This window comes from Marmota marmota, unplaced genomic scaffold (assembly GCF_001458135.2).
Source record: "Marmota marmota marmota unplaced genomic scaffold, marMar, whole genome shotgun sequence".
NCBI lineage: Eukaryota > Metazoa > Chordata > Mammalia > Rodentia > Sciuridae > Marmota > Marmota marmota.
This window is the reverse complement of record NW_026000169.1, coordinates 7,197,032-7,218,895: the sequence shown is the minus strand read 5'-3', so window position 1 is coordinate 7,218,895 and position 21,864 is coordinate 7,197,032. Positions and strand designations below refer to the sequence as shown.

The window sequence follows — 21,864 nt, the reverse complement described above, 5'->3', positions numbered from 1 at the left end:
GTCTTCTCAATTGTGGAGGCTAGCCTTGAATTTTCGATCCTCCTGTGTAACTGGGATTGCAAGAGTGAACCCAGTGCCTGTCTAATTTACATATTTCAAACTATCTTTGGTAATCAAGCAGTCTAAAAATTCTAACTCTCCACCACTATAATCTGACCTATAGGGTAAGGGATATATGCAGTTCTTAAATGTAATAATACAAGTAAAAATATTGTTTATGAAGAAAAATTACTTTTAATAGTTTGAATGTGTTTTTTTGGGGGGAGTGGGAATAGAATCCAGAACCTCAGGCATGCTAAGCATGTACTCTACCACTAAGCTACATACCCAGGTTTAAACTTATTATTTTTAAATTTTTTATCTTATGTATGTATGTACATATGTATGTATTTATTTTCGCAACACTGGGGATTGAACCCAGGGTTCTCTACTACTAAGCTACATCCCCAACCCTTCTTTTTTTTACTTTTTATTTTGAGAAAGGGTCCTGATAAGTTGTTCAGGCTGTCCTTCAACATATGATCCTCTTGCCTCAGCCTCCTGAGTTGCTGGGATTACAGGCACTGCACCACCACACAATGTAGTTTAAATCTTTTAAATTAATTTAATGATAATATGAGAAAGTACTCTACAGTACAATAAATCGATTCTCCTAATGTCTCAAAACAAATGTGGATAATCAGAAAATATGGCCCAAAGTTTATAGTATAATGACAAGTAAGCAAGAAATTTGATACTTGACCTTCTTTGTCCTTTATCTATTAAAATAACTACCTTATCTTTATTAGACAAGACTCAAGCTATACCAAATAGAAGGTATTAAAATGAAAAGGAGACAAACTCAATGGAATAAAACCAGGAGAAGTGAGGGAAAATTACATGGCAAATCAGCAACCTAGAGTATGATTTAACAGAGACAAAATATAATTTAAAAAGAAACAGCGATGAAACTTCCAGAGGCTAATACTTTCTCTAGAAGATAGTAACTCTCCCGTTTTCCACACCTGTGTTTTTTTAAAAAAAATCAGTAATTATTTTTAAATTTTCATTTAAGTGATCCTTAATATGTTCAACTACTACCTATCGGGGGACAGTGGGTAGTAGGTAGCAGTAATGTAAGTGCAACAGAGAAATAATACTGATTTGTTTGATGTTATTTTAGAGAACCCGGGAAGAAGAAGGTTTTGCATCATGCTTATTTCCAATATTCTGGCACAGAATATGACACAGCATCAGTATATATCATAGTAATACTTACATCAATATCTATTTCTTCAGGTCTGTATTTATATAATGTGCCTCTACATTCATCTTGTGATAGCTGTAAGAAAAAAACACCATATACAAACTTAAAAATCATACAAAAATATATTTAGTCTACAGCTAATACTTTATATTTAAGTTAAATATATAACAGTATGACAAAAGTGGGATTTTAATGATTCTTATACTTTTATAAGTTGAATTCAAACACTAGACTATTACAGTAGTAGAAAAATACTTAACAGAATGATGCTAACTTAAGTTTGTCAAACAATCAGCTGGCCAAACAAAATTAATACAGCAACTTACATTTTCCATTTTAAAGACAAACATTATTTTAATGAAAAATTGACAAATACAATCATATTAACTGTATCAAATCAAATATTCAAAACAGGCATAGTAAAACAGTCAAAAGCATCCTTCACAGTATACACATAATCACAAAGTGTATGTGTACTGTACACTCAATGCCAACACATCTGAGTACAACTTTAGTAACAAAGTCTATAACATATTTTATACATATACATAATATATAAGCACACATACACAATATAGACTTATCTTGTTCTTCTGTCTTAAGAACTAAAAGATAATGGAGGAAAAGGATGGGTTTAATTGAAGACAAAATCATTTAAGATCTCACAACACTGAAAGTGTATGTTACGAACAGTGGATAATCAAATTTAAAAAAGTTTATATGTGTTGGTTGATACCATTTATATTATTATATTGTAAGAAATTATTAGTTTATATAAATATTCTTCGTTCAGCTTCTTCTAAGTATCTTTTGGTAACACAAATCCTCATTTATGCTTTTGCTTATCAAGATTTTAATACTCTTCTCAAGACAGTTCTACCAGAAATCACACCATACCCTCTGTAGGCAATATTTCGATATCTTTCTTGTCTTTTGAATTTATATTGACAGCTAGACAGTAATAAAAACATAGGAAAAATTTAACTGTGGCTCACTTTTTCTCAAGAAGGTGACAGAAATAATATGACCCAAGTATGATCTAGTTTGGAAAATAAATTTCATATGTACCTATATAGATGCATCAGAATGTATAAAAACAATGTATGTCCCCTCTGTAAAAAACTTCTTAATAGTTACATCTTTAAATGTAGGCATAATTTAAGCAGCAGATAACTCTGAATGGGTCCAGAATGTGGGGATCAGAAGGTAAAAAAATATAATCATTCCAAACACAGAATAAATCCTAGATTTACATGTTTCATTTCAAGACATTACTTTCACATACCTCATGCAAATGAACCTGCGACTATTTAAGGATATGCACAGTGATTGTTAAAGCACAAAACTTCCACAGAAAAGAACATTACATGAAAAATGAATTTAATGGCAAAAATGAGAATACTTGCATACTATTTTAAATAAAGATCATCCAATAATGTCCCAATAAGTGTCAATTGTTGTTCTAAATTAAAGCACCTAGTCTCAAGAAAAGAATTTATACCTCTACCTAAAAAAATTTAATTAAAAAATAAGTTTGATCTTTAATTTCTTATTAGTATAAAAAATGTAATTTTGGCCATCTCACTTTTTATCACGAATTTAAGCATCTTAAAAGGCCTTAAGCTATTATGATGTCCTAATATACTGTTAAATTTAAAGTTAAATGTTAAACAGCTTTACTCTATGGAATTTGAACATAACAAATGACCAATGCTATCTCTACGTTAAAATATGAATTGTATTCTGTATCCCAGAGTCAAAAGAAAAAAACACTATTAAAATGGAAATTTATTAATTTGTAGCAAATAGTATTTAGGAAATTGGTATACTATTCTTTCTTGCAGTGTTGGGATCCAATGCAAGGCATCACACATGCTAGACAGTTGCTCAACCACTGAGCTGCATCCCCAGCACTTTTTGTTTTGAGACAGGATCTCACTAAGTTGCCCACGCTGGCATCAAATTTTCGGTCTTCCTGCCTCAGTCTCCAGAGGTGGTTGGGATTAGAAGTGTAAACCACAATGCTCAGCTTGTTATAGTATTTTTATTTAAGGAATCTTACTGCAGATTCATTTTCTTATCAGTTGGCAAGTAATACAAAAAAAGTCTGCTGTGCATTTACCACTTCTGAATGAAATGTCCTTATAGCCATATAAATACATTACACATAAAACATCAAATATATTTTTCTTGTACCTCTATTTTTAGTACTAATGAAAAATTTCCTTAAACATTTTATTAATTTATCCCATAAAAGCATTTATTAGATACCAATTAAAATAAGTCCTTAAACCAATCAACCTTCAACTACATACTATTTTCACACATTAGAAGAAAAGCATAAGAAAATAAGATTATTCTTTAAAAAGTTAACTTCTGTCAGGCATAGTGTGTATGCATGTTATACCAGCTACTCTGGAAGCTGAGGCATGAGGATCACAAGTTTGAGCCCAGCCTTAGCAACATAGCTGGACCCTATCTCAAAACAATATAACAACAACAAAACAAAAATTTTAAAAGTATGGTATATTTTCCATTCCTGATAATAATTGCTTACCCTTTCCTTAAGAAAAGATGGGGTATAACTTATGAAACTAGCAACCAAATTTTCCTCAATACAATTTTTTAACTAGTAAGAGAAATGTAAATTTCATGAGTATTCTGATTAATAGTTCTCTTAAGTTTTGCATATTTGAGTTATGATAATGTTTTATAATTTTTCTTTTACTATGCTGGAGGTTTGAACCTAGGGCCTTAGGCAAGCAGTCTAACACTGAGCTACACTCCCAGCCCCATTTTATTGTATTTTAAATTCATCTTTGGCAAGAAAAAAAAAGTCTGGTTTGAATACATTGTTTAAAGTGCCTTAGAAGCATCAGACAAGCAAATGAGGGGGGAAAAGGGGGGCTATATAGTAATTAAATAAATCTGAATAGCATGCAAACTTCTTTCAAATTTGAAAAGTGGGCTAGATGTGTTAGTGCATGCACGTAATCTTAGTGACTGGGAACGTTGTGGCAAAATGACTGCAATTTCAAGTTCAGCATCATCAACTTGGGGAGTTCTGTAGCACATGGTGAGATCCCATCTCAAAAAAAAAAAAATTTAAAAAGGGCTAGGGATGAGGCTCAGTGTTCAATCTCCAGTACTGGGGACAAGGGTGGGTGTATCATATATAGACTTTATTGACTCTATAAGGATATGTGAGAATATATTTTATCTAGAAAGGCAGAATCCTGTCATAATAACTAAGTATCTAAATATTTATTTAGGGCTGGGGATGTGGCTCAAGTGGTAGCGCGCTCGTCTGGCATGCATGAGGCCCAGGTTCGATCCTCAGCACCACATACCAACAAAGATGTTGTGTCTGCCGATAACTAAAAAAATAAATAAATATTAAAAAAATAAAATAAATATTTATTTATTTTTTGTTCTTTTTTTTTTTAAATTTTAATATTTATTTTTTAATTTTCGGCGGGCACAACATCTTTGTATGTGGTGCTGAGGATCGAACCTGGGCCGCACGCATACCAGGCAAGCGCGCTACCGCTTGAGCCACATCCCCAGCCTCTTTTCTTATTTTTTTTACTGTTCTAGGGATCAAACTTAGGGTACTATGCATGCTAAGCAGGTGTTATATTGAATTATATTCCAAGCCCTTCCAATGTATGTATTTTTAAAAACTGGCTTGGCATTAAGTTCAAACAAAATTATTTATGTTAATTAAAATTCAACTTCTTCAATATCCCTTACATTTGTGAAACACACCCACACACAGTATATGAATCAGTATATGAATACACATACAAACTCCAAGAAGGATTTTATGGGAAACATTTTTAAATTAAATTAAAAAAAATTAGACATTATACTCACTAAAAGCTAAAAACTGTTTACATGACTATAGGTGTTTGCTGATACATCTATAATCTTTTAGAACACTTATTCATCAGGGGAGTAACTTCGTTGATATTAATCATGTTATAAAGATGAGGGCAGAAAAATCTAACTAGAATCTAATTAGAAGGATTGATAAATGCAGAGGATTTTTTTTTCAACTTGATGCTAAGTCATTTAACATTCACTTTTAAGTCCTTTTTATTTGGCTAATTTTAAAAAAAAATTACTGCTTATGTAATTTCTCAGTATTTCCTAAGGAAAAAAATGAAAATATAAAGGTCTTTCTGAGGAAAACACTGAGTGGTCCATGATTTGGAAAACAGATCACAAAATATGTTGCCACAGTATTCCCAGTTAAATATCAGGAATCTATCAAAACAACATTGTAATGCAATCTCAGAAAAGCAAATTGTAACAGCAATATAAACTTTCATGAAGGTTTTTTTAGGACAAGTTATAAGTGACAAGAAAATTTTGGAGGAAAAAAATAAGACCTAATTTCAATTTGTGCAAATTTATGAACAGAGCTTAAGAAGTGTATCACTTTTCTCCATTAAGGATGCCCTGCAATAAGTGTCATTTTACTAGTTGCTGATTAAAAGTAACAGTCTGTAGAGTCCCTAACCTTGACAGTTAACACCGATTTCCTGATTGATTAGCCATGCCTAGGCACGGCTGCTGATCTAAGGTATTTGGGTCTTCTTGTTTTCTGCAATCCTAGTTCTTTCCTTTCAAGCATTAATATGAACATGTGTATTTTATACAAACCCATTGCTCTTTTAGTATTCAAGGTCTGTGATGCTTTCAGATATCTCAGACATCTCCATATTTTTGAAAAACTTCAATTAGAACTTTTAGTGCAGTGGAGTAACTTAAATCATTAATGACTTTTACATCATCAACCTTGAATATTGATAAATATAAAATGGAAAAAATAAACAAGCCAAACAAAATCCAATCTTTTTGTTCTTTTCTAAAATATGCAAAATGTGAACATGAAAATATTACCTACTGGGCTGGAGATGTAGCTCAGTGGTAGAACATTTGACTACCATGTGCTAAGTCCTGAGTTTGATCCCCAGCACAGTGGGAAAAAAAAATTACCTATTTAAAAAAACGCCTTTTGATCACATACCAATTTAATGCTAAAATATATCATTTTATAGAATGCATTGAATGTACTGGCCTACATCTATAATTTCAGTGACTTGGGACACTGAGGCAGGAGGACCACAGATTTGAAGCCAAACAGCAACTTAGTGAGAGCCTAAATTGCCTATTTTTTTAATTCTTAATTTTTTTGTACCAGGGATTGAATCCAGGGGCACTTAACCAGAGCCACATCCCCAGCCCCTTTTTTTGTATTTTCATTTAAAGACAGGGTGTCACTGAGTTGCTTAGGACCTCGTTAAGTTGTTGAGGCTAGCTTTTAATTTATAGTCCTCCTGCCTCAGTCTCCTGAGCTGCTAGGATTATAGGTATGTTCTGTCATGCTTGGTTCTATTTTTGTTCTTAAAAAAATAAAAATCATAAAACAGGCTAGGAATGTAGCTCAGTGGTAGAGCACCCCTGAGTTCATTCCCTAGAACCACCAAAAACAAACAAATAACCTCATGCATAAACACACACATATAAATACTCTCAGCAGCTTTGGGTTCTTAAAATGAACAATCAATTTCACAAAAAGTGCTAAGGTTCTCAGTGTGGCACTTTAGAATGAAGCAATGAGGTTCTGTAATCTTCTTTTTCTTCTTTGAAAAGTAAAGCTGTTTAACTTTAAATATCTAATAATTTATTTATTGCAAAACAAAGACCATTTTCAATCATACATAATATGTGCTTTAAATATTCTGAAACTGGGCTCAAAAATGGAAGTCACCTTCTCACCAACAGTATCAATCTCCCAGTTAAAAGGCACCATGATGTAGACCCCAAAGACAGAACCAAACCAGGTCTTTAGAACTAGCAAGAGCTCAAATTATTCGTTTTACTAGGTGCTTTTAGATATTTAAATCAAAATCTATATTCATTTTTCATGTTAGTTAATTTTCTTCTTCTGTATGATTTTCAAGTATTATAATACGTCATAGGCCAGAGTAATCTGAGAGTGTTGAAGTGAAAGAAGCTGATGTTGTGAAACACATGGCTAGGAACATTTAGACTATGAAATACAAAACGAAACAAAACAAAACAAACAAACAAAAAACCCCAACTAGATAGAAATGTGTATGACTTCTTTTGCAGATCTGCAGATTACCAAGATTCCTAAATTAAAGCCAGCTAACTCCATGACACATATTTTGAGTCAGAGAAAAGAAATGGGGTAAGATATGATTATTCTAATGACTGTGTAAAAATGATTGATTATACAGGGAGAAGATACCCCAATATATTAAGAAATAGCTATCTTTAGGTTTTAACCCATCTAGCACAGTACTATCTAGCATGATTTAAATACTTTCCATACAAATGCACTGAAACACTGGGAGCGAGGGAGGTTTTGGGGGCTGCCTTTGAAAGAAAACAATTTTATAAAGCCTTTTCTCTAAAAATCAGTTGTGATGTCTTCAGTTAGTAAAAATATGGAAATATAGTAAAAGTTTTGTAAATGTACTGCAGACCTCCAAGTACATATCAATCAAATACTCTACACAAAAACTTTAGCAAGATGGCACACTTAATATTCAACAGCAAAATGTTCAGCAAAGCCATGCTAAGAATACTGCAGCATCTTGAAAAGCATGGATGAAGTGTGGTTTCCCAAATAAACATAAATAAGAAATAAAATAAGAAAAACACTGATGTTATGAGTAAATCTGAGGATAAACCAAAACTGTCACTGAGGTATTTTGCAGATGACAAAGCAGTATCATTCACTGTCCAAGACCTTACTTGCTGGTACAGTTGTGGTCTTAGCGCCGAGTTCTCAATCATTGTGTGAACCATGGTGATAATAGGTTCATTTTCTTTCATCTATTTCAAATCAGGAGGAGCATACAGCAAACATCAGTTTACAGCATAGCTAGATTTGAAAGACGACACTGTAAATATATCCTCTACTTTAGTATCTTCCTAAGAGTGCAGTTGTTTACATTTTACCCCATGGTTGTACAAACTTAATTTATATAACAATTTCAAACCGGTATTAAATGCTATAAAATTATAAAGTTACAGAAAAGTTTAGTAATTGTGACATTGCTGTAAACAGATTTTACTTTATAAATACAACCATTAGACTCAATAAGTATTCTTACATAGATGATAAAGCATCATAATTCAAAGGATAATCTAAATGGTAACCACCTATGAACTTAGGAGATAAATGGTATCATGCGATTTAATCCAGTAATAAAGCTTAGATGATATTTAGTTCTTTATAAGGTTAATCACAAAAAATTTGGCTCTTCACAGGCTTAAAATTCTGTAATATAATATACAATTTATATTGTTACTTAGATAATTACATTTAAAAATTAATCTTGATAGACATTTATATATACTCTTGGATCTTCTCACTGTATAATGCCTTATGTAGAATTATTCAAGGACTAGTAAACTAAAACTTATTCAGAAAAGACTTAGTAAATCTCTCCAGTTTCTAAAAATGTAGGATGAAACCATGTTTCACATTTCCAGCTATGTTGTACTAAATTACTGTCCCTAGAAAAGTACTTGTTTTAGCTACTCTATTGAGAGTTAAAGCACGAAAAGATAATTGTCATTATATAAATGGAGTAAATGGTCAAAAAAATTTTAACATTTGTAAGCAGGCAGGTCTGGTGTTTAAACTTGTACCTTGGGACATTCAGTTGACCTAATTTTTGTCTGCCATGTAACAGAAAATGTTATCATGGTTGGCTAATGCTATTTTACTGATTCAGCTAAGTTTTTAACAAAAAGTTTACTAGACTTAAGACTAACAAATGTATAATGTAAGAAAACATAGAATCCTGAAAACTCTTACCAAAGTCAATTTTTTTTTACCCTAGTTAACAACATTTCATGCAACAGATTTTGGGTGTCAAATTAGAAACAGGTTTAACCTACATTTTAGTAAGTAATAGACAATAAAACATGTACTTTTAAACAATTTCTCAATTAAAAGTTTATCCAGGCTTGGGTTGTGGCTCAGTGGTAGAGCTCTCGCCTAGCTCATGCGGGGTGCTGGGTTCGATCTTCAGCAACACATAAAAAAAAGGCGCTGTGTCCAATTATAGCTAAAACAAAATATTTTAAAACAAAGTTTATCCAGGCTAAATCAGTATTTTTATTTTTGAGATACTGAAGATTGAACTCAGGGATACACTACCACAAAGCTACATCCCTAGTACATTTAAATTTTAATATTAAATAGGTTCTCACTAAATTGCCCAGGCTGGCTTCACACTTGAAATCCTCCTGCCTCAGCCTCCTGAGTTGATGAGATTACAGGCATGACAATCATCATTTTAAAATCTGTGTATGCACAACTCACCTCTTTTGGCTAAAGTATTAAAAAAAATCAACTTCACTAAAGAGTAAATTCCAATTTTAGCTGTGTATTCTAATGACTGACAACAAAATATATACTCAAATAACCACTGTCACAATGCAGATAAAGAATATTTACATCTACCCAGAAAGTTCCCTCATGTCCCATTACCACCAATCTCTAGTCCGTGCTCTCTCCCAAGTAATCAGCAGTCTGATTTCTGTAACTACAAAATAATTTTACTGATAAACTAATTTAATTAAATTTTAATATATTTGGAACTGAATTAAAAGTTTTTAATTTTCCCCCAGTGCTACCCAATAAGGAACCAAGGTATTTAAATATAAGTAACATTACTATACTGTACCAGATGAAGTTTTACGTTGTTATAAGGGAATTAACAAATAGATAATTACAGAATAAATTATTTTTAGAAGGAAAAAATTATATCATAGAAAATCAATATTTTCATTTTGTGGTACTGGGTACAGAATCCAGGGCTTTGAGCACACAAGGAAAGATTTCTTTATATTTTAAAGTGCCCTTATAAGGGAATATTAGCTATTTTATCATAACAAAATACTGAACTTGTAATAAAATGCTGTAAATGTGGCCGTTTACATTTTATCCCATGATTGTACAGACTAAAATTTATATGAACAATTTCAAATAAGCATTAAATGCTGTACTTCTAAGGTTATAGAAAAAGCTTACTAATTATAATATTGCTTCAACTAGATTTACATTTTTTGGGGCTTATTTTATTAGTTCAACACATGCTTTAAATAATACAAGTTCCTTAAGTCTCTATCCCTTTTAGTATTTAGTTTTAATTTTCAAAGCAATTTTATCAGTAGCTTCTATTATCAAACTCAGTGAAAGTGTCGGGAACATGCATGCTTCAGAAATAATGAAGATCTGAGTATATCCCAAAGTAAAGGATATTCAAGGTCAAACTGAAACTGCTGCCATGTGTTGGAAATCTGGTAAAATGGGACACTTTGTCAAATAGCTAGATTTGTTGATGTAGCTCACAAATTTAGTGGAATACTTTGAGATGGTAAATATGCATGCATATTTGGGGACTCCATATTTGTGATTCTGAAATGCATCTGTTTAACTTATTAAAGAATTAATTAAATATTTAATCATCAAGGTTTCTTTGTAAGAAGAAAGTGACTCAGGTACAGAAAAGCTAAAAGCAAATTAAAGGGTACAAACTAGCTGGGTGTGGTGTTTTATGACTGTAATCCCAGTGACTGAGGAGGCTGAGGCAGGAGGATTACACATTCAAGGCCAGTCTTGGCAACTTAACAAGACACTCAAAATAAAAAACAAAAAGGCAGTGGATGTAGCTCAGTGGTAAAATGCCCCTATCTTCCATTCCCAGTACTGTTAAAATCCCCTTGGGCACCATTCTAATTTAACCAAGGGCTCTTAGGATGACTGTGTAGTGGGGTTTAAGAACAATTAGGGGATATAATGGGTCCTATATATGGTAGCTTTCTCTATACATGTGGCATGAAACAGCTGAAACCAACTAACACACTAATTAGGGCCCCATTGACAGGAAGTTCGGTACCCTATTAAACAAACAATTCTAGTCATCTGATTGGAACCTTCACTCTCATCATATTTAATGACTTAGAAATACTAGAATTGCTTTATTTCCAAATATATCCTACAAGCAGACTAATTTTTTTTAAACATTTTTAGTTGTCAATGGACCTTTATTTTATTTATTTATATGCGGTGCTGAGAATTGAACCCAATGCCTCACATGCTAAGCAAGCGCTCTATCACTGAGCCACAACTCTAGTCCCTGAACTAATGTTTTCTTTTTTTTTTTTAACACCAAATAACCTCTGAAATATTCTGTAAGTATATTAATAATAGACTGACTTGTTTCTGTAACTTACACTGAAATGGCACATTATATCTGGCTTTTGTTATATAAACTTTATATAATGGCTTTTGAATGAAAGCAGCAAAATATATATACTGTCCCTTACCCCCATATAAAATGCCCCTTGAGCTACTTAGTATTTTGTGCTCAAGTTGATTAAAAAAAAGGATACTCAATAATTCTCTTCTGGTTTGAATATAATAATTTTAGAAATCATTACTTTAGTGGTATTAACAGTCTAGATATTTTATTTTAAGAAATCAAGAGTAAGAGAAAGACTAATTATCACATGTAGTATGTTTATAATTTACTTAAAAATTAGTTTTATGTTTTGCTTCATGCTTTAATTCTTTCTTTGAGGTAACAGGTAATATAGGTTTTAGTTCCATTTAAATTAAAAAGCTATTATAAAGACCCATTATTTCATAATAAAAATGAGAATATATAATTCAGACAATTTTCATAATTAACTTCAGCAATAAATAAGAAAATGTTATGTAGAAACACCATAGAAATATACTTAGGTAACACCAACAAATCTGTTTACAACAAAAACATAATTTTACTTAAAATTTTGAAGTTCAAATAAATATCTAGAAAAATATAGAAAACCTGATTGCTTATCCTAGTATTCTTAGTTATGAGTTATGATGGACTAATATGAATTCCTTTGTTTTATTTATCTTTTTTGTAAATACTTTAACAATACACTAAATTCTACCATTTTTGCTTTTTAAAGTGGTAAACTCAGAGCCTCATGCATGAGAAGCAAGTGCTTCACCACTGAGTCACATTCTTAAAATCTACCATTTTTAAGGGCCAAAATATTCTCAAAGTGAAAATCTTTCATCTCTATTAATCAAAATGTATTTACTTTTGCCATGGATAAATCTACTTTAAGGAATATGTGAGCTTTAAATAAGAATTGATCTTCTAGATTAAGAGATCTGGATTTTACAAATAGCAAATGTTTTCTTACATTAACTAAACAGATTTATCAGCTTATGTCTTAACTATACAACAATGCACTTTAAGTCCATCCAAGAAATGTTTTTGGCATTTATGCTCAATTCTCCTTCCTGGGCTTTGAAAATCATTCAAGAATTCTCTTCTGTAAACACTAATCTTTCCTACCTTGCACTGAGCTACATAAACTTCCTGAAAAAAAAAATGTATGCAAAATTAAGACGGAAGCAAAGTTTACTACAACTTAGCTATAAAAATTACTTGTATAAATACAAGGTAAAACTGTATTAATACTACACATTTTAGAAGGGGTGGGGAAATTTTGTATCATTTTCTTGCCTTTTTAGAGTCATAACCAGAGATCAGAATACTGACACATATGTATTCTTTCTGCACTTTATTAAAAAAAAACCCCAAAACCTGGAGATCAAACCCAGGGCCTTGCATATGCTAGGCAAGTGCTCTACGACTGAGCCACAATCACATCCCTACATTTTAAATTCTAATCAATCTATCCAATGTCCAGTTAGACTTCTAAGAATTCTGCCATTATGGCTGAGTATTGTGGTTCATGCCTGTAATGCCAGTAACTTGGAGGCTGAGACAGGAAAATTCCAAGTTGAAAACTAGCTTTAGCAACTCTTTGAGACCTTCAGAAACTTAGCAAGACCCTGTCTCAAAATACAAATTTAAAAAGGGCTGCAGATATAGTTCAGTGGTGAAACATCCCTGGGTTCAATCCCAGGACCCAAAACAAATAAACAAACAAAAACCAACCCTCAGCCCCTCCAAAATCCTGTCATTATGATGTCTTATCACATGTGAGACAATGTAAGAAAGTTAGGAAGTTAAATGATTTGGTTATGAGAGACTTAACACAATTAGTGCATTAATTCCAAAAGGGATTAATCAGGGAATGGGGATAGAGCTTAGTTGGTCGTGTGCTTGCCTAGAATGCACAAGGTCCTGGGTTCAATTCCCAGCACCACCAAAACAAACAAACAGAAAAATCCACAAGAAACCCCCCAAAATAAAAGGGATTAACTGGGTAGTAACTATAGGCAGGAAGGATGTGGTTGGAGGAGGTGGGTCACTGGGGGAGTACCTTGGGTTTATATTATGTCCGTGGTGAGGGAGCACTCTCTTTCTGCTTTCTGGTGTGATGTTCAAAGCCGCTTTCCTCTACCACATTCTTCGGCCATATGTTCTGCCCCACCATGAGCCCTAAGGAATTTTCCTATGGACTGAAACCTCTGAAACCATGAGCCCTCAAATAAACTTTTCCACTTCTAAAGTTGTTCTTGTCAGGTCTTTTGGTCATGGCAGCGTAAACGCTGAGTAAAACATTAGTTCAAGATTTTTCTGAGTTTCATCCCTATCCCCTCTCAAATTCTGTACTCAAATATGCTGAGGAAGGGAGAGGGAAAAAAAAAAAAAAAGGAGTAGGTGTGGGGAGAAATACAAGACCATTTAGCAGTAGGGTATAAGAAAATGTAAATATTCTGTACTGTTATGGTTTGAATCTGGAACGCCCCCAAAGGCTCCTAGGTTGAAGGCTTTGTCCCCAAAGCAGCAATGTTAAGAGGTAGGGATTTTGGGAAGTGTGCTGATTTAATCAATGGATTAATCTTGGTGGCATTAACATTTGATAGCATTATTGAGAGGTGGTGGAAACTGTAGACAGTAGGATCTAGCTAGAGGAAGTAGGTCACAGAGCAAATGCCCTGAAAGGGTATATCTTGTCTCTGATCCCTTCTTTGTCTTCTTTCTAACAGACATGAGGTAAGCAGCTTTCTTCTATCAAGCCCTTTTGCCATCATGTTCTGCCTCTCCTCTGGTCTACAGCAATGGAGCTAGTTGAATGGACTGAAACCTCTGAAACTGTGAGCCAAAATAAACCTTTCCTACTCTATATTGTTTTCCTTAGTTATTTTGCTTCAGTATGACTAACACATGTACAATATAGCCAGTTTGGGATAGTAAGTATTAAATAACATGCTTTCAACTTAATAATTTCCTTAGTTTGCTTTTTCTAAATACCTATACTCATATCACCCAGAAACATTGTCTCTTGTAAAACTTAATCATCCCTAGAAATAGATGCTACAGTATTCCTGGGAATATTATAGAACATTGGATGAAGTTGCTGAAATGACATGAACAATGAATACTATCAACAATCTTTTTAATCATCTTGTTAGCATTTCTTTCCTTACAGAGATGTTGTCTTTCATGAATGCAAAGAATGAAAGCATTCTTGAATTTTATATTGAAAAGTTTCAGTGTCAATTACATGCATCCAGTAAATAGTTCCTATTTGCATTTTTCTTGGCAGAATTATGTTTAAAAGTGATCAGAGGGGCTGCGGTTATGGCTCAGTGGTAGAGCACTCGCCCAGCACATGTGGGGCAGTGGGTTGAATTCTCAGCAGCACATTAAAAAAATAAAATAAAGATATTGTGTCCAATTAAAAAAAACTAAAATGTGCTCAGAGTTCTTGTCTGCATGAGTTTTTCCCCCAAAGTTGTTTCTTGAATAACAGAAAAGTTCACAGCAACTCATGACAGAATAGAAGACTTCATTCAAAGTAGCTAGTACTTTAGCAGAAAGTTCACAAAATAGTTGTTTTAAATGATTTTCTTACTTTCATCAAAAGCATTTATCCTTTTAAAACATGCATTATTAAAATATGACAGAAGAATTAGCTATTGATGTGTGTAAGTCTTAAAACATTATTTATAAAACAAAGAACACCTACGTATGCATCAGTTGTACTATTTTTCATTGTACTATGGCAAAGTGATTTATCATGAAACTTCCTGGTTTTCTATGACAGCTTCTGTATATGTCCCTTCAGCTATCTGGTATTAAAGGGGAGGCTTGTTACTGTCGAGGTATATCATAATTTGGGGGGAATCAGTATATGTTTGGTTTACCCACAAGGCAGCAGCATGCTTACACAAGGCTTATGAAGCACTGCTGCATGTTTCTGGATCCTTCTATGTGTCTCTATCTACCTATTCTGTAAATATAGTTCCTAGCATCTCATCTTCTGTTATTATTGCCTACCTGGAAAGCTGGAGGAAGGTTTTAGGGAAAAGGAAAAAGAAACATCATCTAAATTTCCTCATTACTGCTCTTCAATCACTAATAGGAAGGAAAAAGGAAGAAGAAACAAATGAGTATAAAATAGAGCTAACAAATGAGCTAAAATAGAGGTGAGGAAAATTGCCACAGGAACAGGAAAATATTCTAAGTTTTCTATTCCAACTAATACTGATCAAAAAGCTCTAGTTTTTCATCCATGAGAACTTGCCTAGTTCCTCTATTCAGCACTTGGTTTAGTTTCTATAACCCAGATTTCGTTAGACTTTGCTCAACTCAACCAGTACTGGTCCAGACTATGGTTGCCAAGAACTAGGAACTGGGGGAAATCCAAATAAATGACAAGACTGAGAAACTTGAAGCCCCTACCAATGTTAAACCTGTTGAAGAAGACATGTTTCTATGATCTAGGGGAAAAAAGTACATTTTTCGAGAGTTTTTTCTTCAGTGTAGCTAGGCTATAAAATACTTTTAGTATGGTTTTCAAATACAGCTGTTTGTATCCTGGTTTGGGAATTTAACCATGAGGGATGATTTTAAAAATTTTTATGTAATACCAGGAGGATACAGGAGACAAAATAACAGTGTTCTCTTTCAGTATCTTAAAAAATGAATATCATCAGATGGTTTATCTTATAATAAACTCCTGCAGAAGCCTATTATTCCAGTTTCTAACAAATGACTTATATTTAGCTTTCTGGAACCTGTAGGGACTCCTAATCATAAACACTTGCTCAGCAGGGCCATATAGTTCTAAACTCATTTTGAATCTGTCCTATTCTAAGAAGAGAAGAAAATATTAAAATGTTTCCTCCTTCCCATATAAAATAAACTCCAGCAACTATGGCACTTTCAAAGAAATGCAAAAGGACATTTCATTCTTCAGGGGAGGAGACATCTTTATTTCTAACTTCCTAGCAAGTACAGAACCATATCAAGATTTTACTTGTGGCTTTCCTCCCTTTTCTACATTCTGTCAGGTAGGCATGAACATGGGAAAAATTAATAAATATTTGATTTGTTTAGTAGATGTATTTTTAGAAGAAGTTGGCAAGTTTCACTAATATTCAGTGACAATTAAGCTGAATGAGAAAATGTGTTACTGATATATTACGAATACTTCTTTTTTTTTTTTTTTTGGTACTGGGGATTGAACTCAAAGGCACTCGATCACTGAGCCACATCCCCAGCCCTACTCTGTATTTTATTTACAGATGGGTCTCACTGAGTTGCTTAGCACCTTGCCGTTAATGAGGCTGGATTTGAAGTAGAGATCCTCCTGTCTTAGCATCTTGAGCTGCTAGGATTACTGGCGTGTGCCACTGTGCCCAGCAATGAACATAGCTATTCTTTTTGGTCTTTTTTTGATACCTAGCATTGAACCCAGGGGTGCTCAACTACTAAGCCACATCCTCAGTCCTTTTTATTTTGAGACAGGGTCTTGCTGAGTTGTTTATGGCCTCACTAAGTTACTTAGGCTGTCTTTGAACTTGTGATCCTCCTGCCTCAGTCTTCTGAGTCACTGGGATTACTGGCATGCACCACCATGCCCGGCAATTCATTCATTTTCTACCCAGAACCTGCACAGTGTACATTAAAATATACAGCTGAACTTACTGTATGTTCAAAGAGTTTTCTTTGAGGTTAAGCTATCTTAAAATTCACAGCAATGACAAACCTGGGCTAGTCTTAATAAACATATTTTAAATAACTTACTAACTGTGCTATAAGAATATAAACCTTGGGGCTGCGGTTGTGGCTCAGTGGTAGAGCGCTCGCCTAGCATGCGTGAGGCACTGGGTTCGATCCTCAGCATCACATAAATGCAAAATAATGGCATTGTGTCCACCTAAAACTAAAAAAAATTAAAAAAATTATATAAAAAAAGAATATAAACCTTAACAGTGCACTTCAAAATGAAGCAAAATAGGGGGATGGAATTGTGGCTTAGTGGCAGGGCACTTGCCTCGTACCTGTGAGGCACTGGGTTCAATCCTTAGCACTACATAAAAATAAATAAAATGAAGCAAAATATAAGAAAATTCTACCATATAACTAGTATAGCTATTGTTATTTTTCAACTACTTTAATACATGACTTGTTCTCAAAGGTGGTGATAAAGAGAAGTCAAATTATACTGTTCAAGTGACAGGTACCAGAAATTAAAATTTTTGAATTTATATGGAAACCTGCACAATTCTGCATATAGCATTTCATTATTTGTTGTAAGTGTTCCAATAATATCAGAAGTGTATTTACCTCTGAAGCAATTCAGAGACTACTTTCTGGTTGTATTTTTCATATATAATATAGGGATTAAAATAATTTAAATCAATTAAAGTTTTTCCTTGGATGACTGCGGTATTTGACAAAAGGCAGGAGGAACACTGCATTTTATTGCCTTAAGTTATACTGATTTATTGGGGCAAATACAATAAGTGCTGAAATTGATTAGTACACATTCATTGTTATATAGTATAACATATGAGCAGAGGCTTTTCCTGACTTTTGGATTTTAGAATTCACTTTTCAATTTGTGGTTACACAAAACTAATGAATCAGTTTATAAGTCCAGGCAACCAATAATGCCTACAAAAACAACAGACCTGGTAATTTAAAATAGATTACTGGCACTAACAAGATAAAGAGCTAGAAATGTTTGAGCTGGGTTAACTTCAAAATGATCTACAATTACTTTTATAACTTAATTGCCATATTACTAATATTAAAATACTATACTTCAAAAGTAAATAATTTCATTCTATTAAAAATTCAATTATTAGTATATAATTTTTTTTTGTTTAAAGAAAGACTTTCTTTAGGTAACCTTAAGGTTACATACCTTTAGGCATAGCTGAGTTACTGGATAAAGGTGTCACCATGTTTTTTACTACTGTGTAATCATTAACCTTTGCTGATTGTTGAGAGAATAGAAAGGATCAATAACACATTGAAATTTTTAGAAGCTACCTGTAGAATCATTAGCATGGTGCAAAAGGGAAAGCTCAGCAAAGAGTGGAATAATGGGAATGCAAGCCTTAACTGGTATCTGCATCATTTAGATAAAGGGATAAAACACATTTGACATGGGAAAGGGGTACAGAAGTATCATAGCAAATGATGGTTTTTCCAACATATTTACTTGTTTTCCCCTCAAATTTTTTCAAGTTCTATGCCTCTGTAATTGCACCACTGATTTCACTGAGGTCAATAATAAATTGCATCAAACACTAAGTTTATTTATAGAGATTCCAAATAACTACAGATTCATATTTATACTATTGTTTTTTAAATGTAATTTTTATAACATACCTCCTTTTCCCAGAAATATTTCTAGTTATACATACAAAGGAATTTTAAAGAAAGTTTATTTCTCATGTTATTTCAGAAGCTTCCCAGAATTTTGAGGGAAGACCTATTTTCCTATTTATTAGCTAATATGTCTTTAATTAGACTGCTTTCAAAGTACATATATTCTGGCTAAATTTCAATAGCACCAGTCCTATGATTGAAGATTTGAATTTGGATACATGAAATGCTGACTTCTAAAGTACTCTAATAGGCAAAATCTAATGATGAAAACGTGCTGTGAAAATATATGTGAAGTTTTTATTAGGAAAAGTCAATCTTTTTTTTTAATACCTTTATTTTATTTATTTATTTTTTTATGTGGTGCTGAGGATGGAACCCAGCACCTCACACATGCTAGGCGAGCACTCTACCACTGAGCCACAACCCTAGCTCATTGATTCCTTTTTAATAAATAAATGATTTAGCTATTTTAAAAGATTATCCTAATGTAAAATTCCTCTTAAAATGGAAGTAATTTATAAAGTTGTACAATATTGTTTTGTTTCAAAAAGGCAAATATAAATAGTAAGCATTTGTTTTCGAACATTTTCCACAGTAACCTTAGCCTCTTTATTTGAGAAAATATTCAAATTGGGACTCTTTAAAACAGGTCTGATAAATCTTAGCTTAATTTATATAAAGTGCATTCACTGGAAGAAATTGTGTTTAACAATTTAATTTTTCACTTAAATATTGATTGAGCACTTCATAAACTAAAATCAGGGAGAGTCAGTCCTTGTTCATTGCTACTTTCTCTTGTGAAAGTACACCTTAACCAGGCATACTGCTGCCATCACTAAAGTAATTCTATGAATTGTTTTTAGGTCACTGTAAGTGTGCTCTATTTACCTTGGCAAAGACCAAATACTGGGAGAAGATAAGAAAATAGGGAACAAGAACAGTCAACTAAAAATTATCTCCACTATTCTTAACTCCTTCGGAAATGCAAAGCACAACATACTCCTCCCTACGTTCCAACATGGGAATTCCATTAAGTGTCTGTTCCTTTAATTAGATCATCTCTAGTTGGAGAAAAGCCACAATGAACAGGAATTTTTGTGGGACAAGAAGAAAGAAATATAAAGAATTCAGGGTCTCAATTTCAGGTGACTTAGCATTTGTATCCTCCCTTTACTTTCTATAGCTGTCCTTTCTTTCTGTTTATTGTAATATTCCTGAATTTATCTGGTCAGGCTTTTCTTATTCTGTCATTTGTAACAAGTCACGCTTTATAGGTGACTGAAATATCTAAGTAGCCTAAAAAATTGTACTACTTTTAAGAAGTTCTAATAGATATTATAGTAAGAAAATTCTAAGACTCCCACCTGATGATCCAAATATATGGTGTTCCTTTGAAGATGATGGGAAAGAATTTCATTCTAGTAGGCACCAATCAAGGAAAAAGGAATAGAGAAAGAGGGTGCAGAATTCATAAAAAGGTCAATTTCGAAATAAGAAAACAGGTAGTTTACTGTAGTCTATTGTATCATGGTACACAACTTTCACACAGTGTTCTTTTAAATGGTACAGATGACACATTAAAGTATTTTCAATTTCTATTTAGTTTTGTTAGAAATTAAGTAAGACAGATGTATCAACATTGAACTACTAAGCAGAAAAAATCTGTACATGGCTTTAGCAGACTGAATGTTTGAAGCTTTTACATGCTATTTCTTATCTGCAATATAGTATTCCTCTTGGAAGATGTTTGTCACATAACCAGAGGCTATTCAACCCTTTGAGAACTGTTTGTATGTATTCATTTTTTAAAATCAAGAACAGAAACAATAATAGTTCTCTTAAAATTAATCTTTGACATTTAAAAGGCAGTATTATTAAAACTAGAGTAAACTTTCAAATTATTACTTTATTGGAAATTATAAGACTTTTCAATGTTTTACCAGATATGGAAGTCACAGTATTCAGTAATTACCACTATTTTAAAATCTGTGTGCATTTCCCTACTCACAACTAAAGCTGATGGGTGTGTAAGTGGGTCAAATGCATTCTTCCTGTATTTTCTTTCAATAATATTTAAATAAAGTTGAATTCTCAAAGGGTTAATAGTAGGCTGCAATATGGGCACTGCAGTAATGGTATACACTCATGTTCAACACTAACAACACATTATATTGATTAATGAGTGGATCAAAATAAGTGATTATGGCAGATGACACAGACAAATAAATGTCTTCATAGCTGACCTTTGGGCTGTGGGCCTCAAGTTTTAGCTGCATGAGCTGTGCTAACGTATGCTCCCGGATACTACTCAGTTCAGCTTGCTGCCGTCTCAGCTTTATTAGCAGCAGCGTAAGCTCCTCTGGCTGAAGGAGTACAATTTAAGAATCCAAACAGTGGAAAACAGATTAATTGTTGTCCTAAGTGACAGATATTAAACCAAGATTTCTTGGCAAGTTTCCTCTTATGGTTGACATCAAACATAGTGCCTAGGCACTATGATGATAGGTCCTACATAAATGCATAGATATCTAGAGAAATAGAAGGAATAGTGTTACTTTACAGCAAAATAACAGTATATTAAGGCATTTTCTCACAACGTATGAGAGAACATCTAAATGCTAAGTATAAAAAAAAAGCACAATACCATTAATAAAGGGTCGTATACAAGAGTTATTAAAAGATTATTAAGATATTTATAAAAATTATACCTAAGATTTTCTAGCAATAGAACAATACCTGCATGTCCAACACACCATTTTAGAGAATAGAAGGCAAATAAAAAAAAATTCAAATTAATTTAAAACTTGGATATATTTTCACAATATAAAACTCAGTACCTGGGTTTATTAATTACTTTCCAGTTATATTTTGTTATGTTACCATTAGTGCTTTCATAGCATTTAAAATACCAAAACAAGTATATATATATATATATATATATATATATATATATATATA

At 32.9% G+C, this 21,864-nt stretch overlaps 1 protein-coding gene across 39 annotated transcripts in view; it reads right to left on the bottom strand.

Annotated features, from left to right (window-relative positions):
• Window positions 1-21,864, bottom strand: part of Plekha5 (pleckstrin homology domain containing A5) — a 238,821-nt gene that overhangs the window by 40,638 nt on the left and 176,319 nt on the right. For 19 of the 39 annotated variants that reach the window (XM_048787241.1, XM_048787256.1, XM_048787250.1 and 16 more), the window contains 5 exons: window positions 21,150-21,269; window positions 20,271-20,324; window positions 8,039-8,119; window positions 1,816-1,851; window positions 1,259-1,321 (listed from right to left, as the gene is read on the bottom strand). In XM_048787241.1, coding sequence (XP_048643198.1) covers window positions 1,259-1,321; window positions 1,816-1,851; window positions 8,039-8,119; window positions 20,271-20,324; window positions 21,150-21,269 — 354 coding nt within the window. The remainder of the gene's footprint in view (window positions 1-1,258; window positions 1,322-1,815; window positions 1,852-8,038; window positions 8,120-20,270; window positions 20,325-21,149; window positions 21,270-21,864) is intronic. The other 20 variants (XM_048787266.1, XM_048787252.1, XM_048787259.1 and 17 more) reach the window with 6 other exon arrangements.